This window comes from Balaenoptera borealis, assembly GCF_965194805.1.
Source record: "Balaenoptera borealis genome assembly, chromosome: 18".
Classification (NCBI taxonomy): domain Eukaryota; kingdom Metazoa; phylum Chordata; class Mammalia; order Artiodactyla; family Balaenopteridae; genus Balaenoptera; species Balaenoptera borealis.
In genome coordinates this window covers 53093124-53104491 of record NC_138877.1, presented here as the reverse complement: position 1 = coordinate 53104491, position 11368 = coordinate 53093124, and the positions used below count along the sequence as shown (strand labels likewise).

At 37.7% G+C, this 11368-nt stretch overlaps 1 protein-coding gene across 2 annotated transcripts in view; it reads right to left on the bottom strand.

Moving 5' to 3' along the window:
* Positions 1–262: 262 nt before the first annotated feature.
* Positions 263–11368, bottom strand: part of LOC309615920 (uncharacterized protein) — a 402693-nt gene continuing 391587 nt past the window's right edge. Inside the window, exon 6 of one of the 2 annotated variants that reach the window (XM_082366005.1) lies at positions 263–10218. In XM_082366005.1, coding sequence (XP_082222131.1) covers positions 10084–10218 — 135 coding nt within the window. In that variant the 3' untranslated portion in view covers positions 263–10083. The remainder of the gene's footprint in view (positions 10219–11368) is intronic. The other variant, XM_082366010.1, reaches the window with a different exon arrangement.

Sequence of the window (11368 nt, the reverse complement as noted above, 5' to 3'; positions counted from 1 at the left end):
TGAGAATCTGCCTGCCAATGCAGGGGACACGGGTTCGAGCTCTGGTCTGGGAAGATCCCACATGCTGTGGAGCAACTGGGCCCATGAGCCACAATTACTGAGCCTGCGCATCTGGAGCCTGTGCTCCGCAACAAGAGAGGCCGCGATAGTGAGAGGCCCGCGCACCATGATGAAGCGTGGCCCCCGCTTGCCACAACTAGAGAAAGCCCTCGCACAGAAACGAAGACCCAACACAGCCATAAAATAAAAAATAAATTAAAAAAAAAAAAATGACGAAGGATTCATATATTGAATATATAAGAAATATATAAAACATTGAGAACAAATGAGCAAAGTTTTGAATAGTTGTAATTCATATAAATAAAGCTTGGATTTCTAATATATATATATATAATGATTATACACATAATGATGACATATGTAAAATGATTGCAAAGTCATAAGTAATCAGGTCAGTGCCTATGAAAATGCTAGTCTTCAAATTGGCAAAATTTTAAATCTACCAGTATCAAATGTTGTCAAGCATATTTGGAAATAGTAATTCTCAAAAGTTGCTGCTTGTGATGGAAATTGTTACAATTACTTTGGAAAGAACTTGACAATATTTAATATAGATGAAGATACATATAGATATAGACATATGTACCTATATATCCTAAGTCCTCAAATTCTACTTCTAGGGATAAAACTCTCCACTGTGCTTCCCCCCACAAAAGAAACCCACTCTAATATGTGCAAAGCAGACATGTACCAATAATCTTTGTAATTGTGCTGATTTAATAATAAATTATAAATTACCTAAATGTCCATCTGCAGAAGAACATATTAAGTAATCTGTACTATATGTATAAATGCAATATTATAAAATGGAATGAATAAATTAGAGTTACATCTATTAAATGGACATTTTAAAAAATCTGGTCGTATTATATATAGAGAGAGTATGAATCTATTTATGCGAAGTTTTAAAACTTGTAAAACTATAGTACATATTGCTTTTAATAGTTATATAGCTACATAGAAAAACACAAAAAATACATGAGAATTCAGACACATGGTCTGAAGAAAATATTTTTAAATGTTAAGATTTGTTAGAGGGACTTCCCTGGTGGCACAGTGGTTAAGACTCCATGCTCCCAATGCAGGGGGCCCGGGTTTGATCCCTTGTTGGGGAACTCGATCCCACGTTCATGCCACAATAAGGAGCCCACCTGCCTCAACTAAAGATCCAGCACAACCAAATAAATAAATATTGGAAAAAAAAAAGATTTGTTAGAGCTAAGAGGTGATTTTACAAATATTGATTTTTATTTCTATAATTAATTTTTTCCTGGAATTTCATAATTTAAAAATTCAATAGGGAAAGCAAAAAAAGGGTGACTTTGGTTGGTCGAGTAATATATTTTAGACACATGAGATGTGATGAAATGAGCTATTTCATATGTATGAGACAGGAAGAATACTTGGAGGGGACTATACCTCATAAACAGGACAGCACTGTGTCAATTACTCATGCTGTTAAGAATATTAAGAAGCCAAATAAGTGAAATATCAATCATGTGACAAGTTTTCCATTCAAAAGGACATGAATTTTGAAAAGTCTTTGGGAAAACTCAAGCTCACTAAAATCATAGTTTTATAAACTGAATGAATATAACCTGCTATAAATCACCATTGAGAGAGTGCTCACTACATAAGATCGAATTCTATTATAGTTCCATGCTTCAAGGGCTATAAGAAAAGCTTTTATTTCCAGTTTCCATGTTCCAATCCATTAAAAGCAAAACAATTTAAACTCTTTGTTACAATTTCTAATGCCAGAATGTCAAGGGGACTGATTCAGAGAAAATAAGGTTTAACCCCAGATGAGCCAATATATTAAAATTAATCATGAAATCTATATGTTAGTTTTTAAAAAAATTTTATGCTTTTTGAAAAACAACTGTTTAAAAGTGCACATTTTCTTCTGCTTTATCTTCTGATTTCCCAATGAAAGGAAACATTTCTTCTAGAATTACCGTCTAAATAATAATTGAAATGTCTAGGTAAATAAATTGTACTACTTAATCACTCTTTTTAACACTTAACATGGCATTTATACAAATTTATTCACAAACAAAATTTTAAATTCTAGTTTTAGATTATTCTTGCTGATAGTACTTCTATTTTAATCTTATTTGAAACTTTGAATATAAGAGAAATTTTAAATTAAATTTCATAGGTAAAACATATTAAGATGCTAAGATGACATACATTTGATATAAAGTGAACATATTGGTGATTGTTTAAGAAGGAATACATACATTTATAAAATTGAATCTCAATTAACAAATATTTACAGGTGCCTACTATCTACCCAGAATTTTAAAAAATAATAAAAGATTTGTAATATAACTCTGAGAGTATTAGCCAGTTAGTGTTCAGTGTGCTAAGACCAAGTTGTAAAGCTTGGAGCTTTGTCAACTACTAATCAACAGAATGCCTGATTTATTTGATAAAAGAAGAAAAAAAAAAAGCCTACAACCTTCTTGTCTAATCATTGCCATCCCACTCACAGACCTGTAGTTGTGTTGGGCATAAGTTAACGACGTACTGCAGCCGTATATTAAGGCAAGAGCAGGCATAGCAGTTAGGGGAGAGGAAAGGGCAGCAGGAGCTGTTGAGGATGACCTGTCAAAGAACCAAAGGCAGCAAGGAAGGTTCCATGTAAGGCCACAAAGGAAGGGCTTCTGTAGGTACTGGAGGCAGAAATGTTTGTTGTGGAATGAACTTCATGCTAGCCGTTTCCACCTCAAATATTGTGTAACAAAGCGGGATTATACTTGAGTCAGTATTAGAAAACCCTCATGATTCACCCTAAGAACTGAAGATAACTGTTGATGGCCAGTCCTGACTCTATGAGACATAATCGCCTCATCCGTCTTCACCAGCACCACCGACTCCCTCCCGGTAAACTCATCACTCTCTATTTAAAAGACACAATTTATCATTGGCAGAATTATTGATGTCCAAAAAAAAAAAAAAAGTACAACTCATAGAGAAGCCCAAACAGACTGGCCACTCATTTGGTCCAGCAGCAACACTAAATGACGCTCTAGTCACCGACACAGATGGAGAGATTTTGGAGATGGCCCAAAGTCAATGGAGAACACAACTCAACTCTCATGCTCTGGAGAACTCAAATATAGAGAAAAGTGAAGAATATAACAGGCATGTAGATTTAATTGATATATTTTGCCATATTTGAGTCAGATCTCTCTCATTAAAAAATAAATAAACATACAGAGTGCAAGCCCCACCGCTAACCCTTCACTCCCATTAATGTCTAATATTCTAATATTGGTCTCTATCTTACTCATGCATTTAAGAGTTTTAATTTTTCTCTTCGTTTTTAAATTACATATTAGAACTAGTAACAGAAATACCAATTGTCTGAAAGAAGAAACATGGGTTCTTAGAAAGCAAACAAACCAACCAAAAAACTCATTTAAAAGAAGAATGAGGAACAAGAGGACAAGAATGAGGGAGGAAGAAAACAAAATTGGACCATGGACACATTAGTAGGTGGTTTCTTGGTGTAATTTAAAATGTATTCACCTGGGAGATCTGCTAAAACATCTACACTTCAGAATTTCTCTCCCTACAAACTATTTTAGGGTCTCCAAACTGAGAGGATACATTGAAAGAGAAGAAATACAGATTTTTTTTTTTTAGAAGAAAGGTGGCCAAAAAGGATCTGTGAAATTTCAAGGTTTGAAAGGACAAAATATTTAGGTACAAGTTTGAAGTTTAGTTATGCTGTTCTTTTAAAATAACTGCAAACTATGGGAAAGAGGAAAGTTAAGTTCTAGGTATCAGTGTAAACTTGATGACAGCCATTCTAGTAAGTCAAAGGTTGTTCAGAATGTGTTGAGTTTATACCACAGTATTCAGTCCAGTCCAGGCTCCAGCCCTAGGGACTGAAGAGCAGAGAGAAAAGGGGAGAAGACCCCCCTCTAAGAAAAATATCTACACTGCAAAGGGCTAATTGCCATAGGAATGAGGTCCTGGTGCAGACTGTTTCTCAGTAAATCCCTATTACCATCTTAGAGACACCTCACATGACCACCTTATTTAAATATGTTAAGGTGAATAAATCACTGAATACACTGAACCAAAATATCTCATTGTGACACTAGAGTTGCTTAGATCCTTGGAAATGATATGATACTGTTCATGTTGATAGGATACCATTGCATTTACTAGGGTACCACTGCCAGAGAATCAATTACTTGAGTGAGGAGGACAAATATGAGCAAAAAATTTGAATTAATGAACAGATATTTGTATTTCACATCAAGGTGTATGATATATTTCTTTTTCACTGGAGAGGTTGCTATCCCAAGTGGTAGAATTTAGGCATGGCTTATTGGGTGTTCTTTTTTGAGCCATACATATCTGTGGACAGAGATTTTCTTGAACATTTTAGTAGGTATTATGGGCTGAATTGTGTCCCCCTCAAATCCATTTGTTGAAGTCCTAACCTCCAGTATGTTCAGAATGTGACTTGCACTTGGAGACAGGGTCATTAAAGAGTAATTAAGACTAAATGTCATTGCGGTGGGTCTTGATCCAATATGACCGGTGTCCTCATAAGAAGAGAAGAACAGGACAGAGACATGCACAGAGGAAAGCCCATGTGAAGACACAGGGAGGTGGTCATCGACAACAAGGGGTCCCCAACCCCCGGGCCTTGGATCAGTACCTGTTAGGAACCAGGACACATGGCAGGAGGTGAGAGGCAGGCGAGCAAGAGAAGCTTCATCTGCCTCTCCCCATCGCTCGCATTACGGCCTGCACCATTTCCCTTCACACCTCCCACCCCTGGTCCGTGGAAAAATTGTCTTCCGTGAAACCGGTCCCTGGTGCCAAAAAGGTTCGGGACTGCTGATCTACAAGGTCAGGAGAGGCCTCATAAGAAATCATCCCTGTGGACACCTTGATCTCAGAGTTCCAGCCTCCAGAACTGGGAGAAAAGATATTTCTGTTATTTAAGCCACCTGGTTTGTGTCACCTTGTTATGACAGCCCGAGCAAGCTGACACAGTTATCGTCTGTCACCTTTAGATTTCATGGTTTGTGGCCACTTAACCATCTACAAGTTAGTAACAGACGGACCACATGAATATTCTTCCATGAGTGTCTTAGTAACAATGTCAAGAATCTAGAAAAGTTGCCATCTCCATGGTTATGGAGGACTAAAACAATATTTTTATTAGAAGATTTCCCCAGATAGCCAGAAGTAAATTTTAACACAAAGTTCTGGTTCCTCCTTCAATCCTAAAATCAGGGTGATTGGAATAAGTGAAAAAAATTCTATACCTAATATTAACCCTGTTTTACTTGATCATTGATAAGAAGTAAAATAGAACCACTCTAGGCAATGGCTTTTACTTAATGACTGCCTTACTTTCTTATCCATGGTTTGTTTCTATGTTTGTTGTTTGTTTTAACCAAGATCAGGGTTACCTGCAAAATAATTTTTAACTGACTGATAAAGGAGGAACTCAGTATGAATCATATTATCTACAAAGATATTCATAGAAGAAAACATTCTTAGGAAGGTTCAGTAATTTGACATCCCATTATTTAGTATTTACCGTATGCTCCGGTATTCTCTTGGTGTTGGAGATACTACACTGAGTAATATAAGCTTGCCCCATGAAGCTTAAACTTCAGTAGAGAAGACACATTTAGCCGTCACAGTGCTATGGGCACTTAAGGGCATCAGTTTACTTGATTAAGAAGTTTAGGGTAAGGGCCGGCAAACTTTTTCTTTTTGTGAAGGTCCAGATGGTAAATATTTTAGGCTTTGGTGCCACACAGAATATTACAACCAATGGTATGTTTTAAGAAGACTTTATTTATGGACACTGAACTTTGAATTTCTTATATTTTCATACGTCATGAAATGTTTATCTTTTGATCTTTTTTCCAACTCTTTAAAAATGTAAAACTCATTCTTTGCTAATGGTCACAGCTAGGGCATTAGAGAAGACCTTGTGAGGAGGGAGCATCTAAAATGAGAGTTGGAGGCAAATACAATCAGACAAAAGTAAATTACGTTGGATGGGGTGGGGTGGGTGATGGAGCTCTCTACTAGTTGATGAGCAATGAGGAGTAAGCGAAAAAATTGCATGAGGATAGTTCACCTTGTTGAAACTGTCTAACCTTAATAAAAGCAGCTTAGGGGATTCATAGCAGGGAGAAATTTTCTGTATCTCTACAATCACACAACATATGTGAGCACCTACTCTCCCTACCAGGAAACTCGACAGACTCCTTATATAAGCTGTGTGTAATTCTCACTTTACTCCATTCGCCTGAGGGCCTGTGAAAGTAGCAAATGATTCCCTTATTCTCTTGCTACTCTGGCAAAGCAATTGTATGAGTTCAGAAAAAAAATGAGATCACAAATGTATGTTTACTCAACAATGCTTTAGCAATAAGTTTGGTGATCTTTAACTCCATTGGTGTAACTCTTTATGACACTGAATAACTCACTTCACTTCCTCTGCACTTCCATTTCCTTCCTGCTAAGTAAAAATAATATCTACCATCAAACCTACCAGAGTTATTCTTAGAGTACACAGAATATTTTGGCATGCACATCACAAGAAAATCCCCAGTTTTAGAGCAATTAGATGAATATGGATCTAAGATCAAACATTAATATTTTCCAAAGACTAAGTAATCCAAATTCTGATTTTAAAAAATTTGACTGGGTGTGCTATTACATATTTGAAAATAAGATACAGTTTTCACTATTTGGCTGCTGCCAAAACAAATGTATTTAGATAATTTAGAAAGGAAGCTACAGGCTTGTTTTTTTTTTTTTTTTTTAACTGATCTGGAAAATAAAGTAGATTTATTGACTTTAAAGTGACATTCAGTTTTAATCAGTATCATATTTGTTCAATGTACTAAAATGTAATGATAATCTGGCAAAAATAGAGAGCATGTGTTTGGCCCTGGGCTCAATACTTGAGTGGGGATGAGGCAAAAAGTTTTTTCTAGTAACCAAGCCAATACCGAGTGCCTGCAGTCCCAATATAACCGCAGTCACTAAGGTTTTAAAGGGCTATCAAGAGCTTGAGTCCACACCGGTTGGTAAATAAATAAATAAAACAGCCCTTCTGCTCATTAGGAAATCATCCAAAGCCAGGGAGAGAGAATCAAGTTCCTAATTTATGAGTCAGCCACTTAAAAAAAAAAAAAAAAAAAAAAGGCAGTGCTAACATAGTCATTCATGCAGCCTTTCCTCACGCTGATCTTTCTGGAAAAATCAATTCCTGCAGGACTGCTCGGAATCACTACCAGTAAGATCTATTATACTGCCAGACTCAGAAAATAAAAAAAGTTTCCCTGGGACTTCAAATAGGAGATTGAAGAAATGATTATGGCAAATTGTTGTCCCGAATTAATTCAAATGATTAACGTGACACGCTGTGTAACTGAAAAATGCAAAGTGAACACAAAGGTCCCCATAGTAAAGTAGATGCATATTCAAGATAAATGGAATAAAACTGGAAGAATAAGTCTCCATTAGTGTGTTCTCCAAGTAAGCCTTCAATTTAGTCTTCACTGTTGGCAGCATATTGACCAGTGGATAGAGATTTACCAGAAAATTGTCGACCACAATTATTAAATTCTACAACAAAAAATTCTCGGATTGAACCTCATGCTGTGGACCGCGAGACAATTGAGAAGACGCAATCTATTTTGCTTCTAATTCTCAAAATCAAGAGTTTGTTTTATGCGTTTAAAACTCCCCATTAAAATAGCTTTTCATTCTATTCTCATTGTCTCTTTTGCTCCTGGTTCCCTCCCTTCACTTCCCCTGCTGCACCCTCCAATTCTGACCCACTCCGCTCTCCTGGCATTGTTCTGACATTTGCCTGGCAGAACATAAAACAACAAATATGTTCAATTTGAGTGGTTTCCTGTAATGTTATTCTATCAAACTGGCAATTTCCGAAAGGATTTAGAAAGGAGTGTACAATTCCTTAGACACCCGGGAGGTCCGACAGTGACTGCCAAAGCAGGCCATGCTTCCAGCGGGTCCTAGATCTCAGCATAGAAAAACAACCCTTTTTCTCAGGTTTATTTTTTATGCTGAATATCGAGCAGACTTCAGACACCATCTAAGTAGCCTGAAAGCACTATATTTAGCACCTTAAAACTCAAAGGAATTTAGGGTATTTTGATACGGGTGGTGCATGGACACACAATTTTTTTTTCCAGCAGTCATGTAAAGTAATAAAATGTTAATCAAGACATTTAAATGATATCTAATGGCCTCATATAAGGACCAGATGCAAAATCCATTAAAATGGGCTCTACTTATTCCCTTTATAGTCATTTCCTGCTCCCCCACCCGGCTTTTGACATTTCCAAGATGGTGGCAGCTTTGGAAATTTTATGATTTGATTGTGGCTTGGCTTGAACTCAAATTATAGGGTCTGATTTTGATCAAATTAGACATCTAATGCCTCAGGCAGAACAGTGCATGCCAATGTCAATGGTGGCAAGAAGTACTATAGCACTAGCTGGAGACAGAATCCTGCAGACCCTCAGGGTTCATGATAGTACAATTCATGTCCTCAAAGTATCCCGGCCCTAAAAACCATAACAGGTTACTGTGGCCCGTCACGTATTACTATTTCAGCTCTTGGAGGGCTGAAATCTTCTGATCCAGCAACGTGGACTTCTTGTGCGCCAATTCGTTTGTTCACCAGTGCCTATAGCAACTGAGTCCCTTACCCTCAACCCTCTGCAAAGGTAGCAATAGCATCCAGTAGTTGTGGCACACCTGTATGACTCTCTCACACTCTGCTGCAGTTATGCCTTCACTTTTCCATTTCATGTCAAATTTTGGCACTGGGTTGAAAGATGTTCTTGAGTACTTTTTGCTTTAAAAGCAGAGAAATGAGCTTATGGATTCCTGTTCAGAAGATAATTAAATAAACAAGTCCTTACATTTTTACCTTTGATAAAAACTCATCTCATTATTTCCCCCTTACACAGACTGTCTTCTATCCTGTAATTCAGCAAGCACGGGGACTTGCAAAACAACCTTTGGGCTTTGTGCAGTGTGACAACATGGCCTTTTAGCAAAACATCCTGGCACCAGGCACTATCCTAAAAAAATGCATCGTCAATGGTGGTAAGCCCTCGGCTCTGAAAGGGCGCCCATAAGATTGCCCTTTCCCAAACTTCCAAAGCCCTGGTGGCTCCTGGATCAGAGAAAGAGATACTGTGCCTTACAGCATCTACCTCCAATCGTCCTCTCCTGCAGGACTTGGGAGTCCAGCATTTCTTAGGGCTAAGAGGAAGTCTCTGAACAAAATGTGGTACCATGAGAGAAAGTCGCAAGACTGAACTCATCTACCTGGTATCCGCTTGGCAAATAACTGCATGCCCATGAGCAAGTCACTCAACCTCCCAAGGCTTCAATCCATTCAACTATTCAAGTAAGAGGCTACAACCTATGATTTAATAACAGGAACAGTGACTGGATTCTTTTTTTAAAAAATTAATTAATTTTATTTATTTATTATTTTTGGCTCTGTTGGGTCTTCGTTGCTGCGCAGGCTTTCTCTAGTTGCGGCAAGCGGGGGCTGCTCTTTGTTGCGGTGGGCCGGCTTCTCATTGCGGTGGCTTCTCTTGTGGTGGAGCACAGGCTCTAGGTGCGTGGGCTTCAGTAGTTGTGGCGCACGGGCTCAGTAGTTGTGGCTCCCGGGCTCTAGAGCGGAGGCTCAGTAGTTGTGGCGCACGGGCTTAGTTGCTCCGCCGCATGTGGGATCTTCCCGGACCAGGGTTCGAACCCATGTCCCCTGCATTGGCAGGCGGATTCTTAACCACCGCACCACCAGGGAAGCCCAGTAACTGGATTCTTAAGCTGGAAACTAAAAAAAATACAGCATGAGTAAACAGCATGAGTATTGTTAAAATGCAGAGGGGGATTCAACTCAAGTTGTTGAATCATCCCCTCATTTATGAATAACATTCTCCTTGTCTTTTTGATAATTTTCTAGCAATCATTTTATTGTGTGCATGTTATCAAAAGGTGACATTGGGAGTTTGGAACTTCACCTCTGGTTTTATCTGAACTAGACCTTAAAGAGCTGTGCATCTTGGATGACTTGCTTAACCACTCTGGACCTCGCTTTTTCTCTACCTGAAAAACAAGGAGGGGAGAACAATTTTATGATCTTGAAGCTCTCTTCCAATCTATTCCATAAATGATTCCTGTTCCTAGCCTGGTGTCTTTGGGAAAGTCAAGGAAAGCAGACATAAGATGATTAGGAGCTGAGCTTTCTCTTTGGCCTCCAACCTAGAAACAGGACACCTCAGGATCAGAAAACAGGAAGACAGGTTATTGTACATCTGATTTTTCCTTAAGGTGTGCATTTTCATTTACCAGGTACCATGTCCAAAGCCATCTCTGTACTGGGGTCTTTAGTTGTCAAATGTACAGCTTCTCACCTCTTAGTCTATTCGCAAGTCTCTGGCCTTTAAATACATCTCTCTGCTGCTTTTAGGATCTAACTACCAACTTGACTCAGCACTATTGGATCTGCCTTGGTTGCTGTCAGAACCTTCGTCATGGATAGGGTGATTCCCTAGTTGAAGAAAAAGATAAAATAGCAAAACTAGTTTCCTACAATATACTGTTTCATCTGGTATATTCTGTGCTGTCTCCACTAATCCCCAGCCCCACATATATTTAAAAATGAGAAGTGAGGTAGAGGTTGGTCTTTTCTCGGTCCGATGCAGAGATAGATGACTAATCAGACTCACAGCCACACTTAGGAGTTCGGATAACGTCCCTGAAGCAAGAGATGGAGGCTTGTGGTCTGCAGTTTTATTAGGTCCCCAAAGTGTGTGCTGTCCCAGTTCAAATATTCCTGGTTTGTGCTTTATGCATCTTAAATCCATCCCAAAACTTTAATAAGAAAAACATGCTTTTATTAAAACAATATTGAAATTGCCTTTTTATCTTTTCATATGTTTATTTTTTCAGAGTCTCTGAGTTTGGTGTTTGTAAAAAAAAAAAAAAGATTTTGTTTCATTTTTTAGAAGGAATACAAGAAATATTATATATACAAATCCTGCAATATAAAATAATTCACTTTTTAAATAAATTCATTTTCAGAAAAGATGTAAAACAGTGCATTTGTAACTAAGAATTTTCAGAGGAAATAGCTTTCAAATATTGGAAGTATTTCTTATATATATTTGTATATATATATATATGTATATATTTGTATATGTTTGTTTGTCTTGTTCTCAGAAGAAAAAAAATGGCTGAATTCTTCTAAGAACTC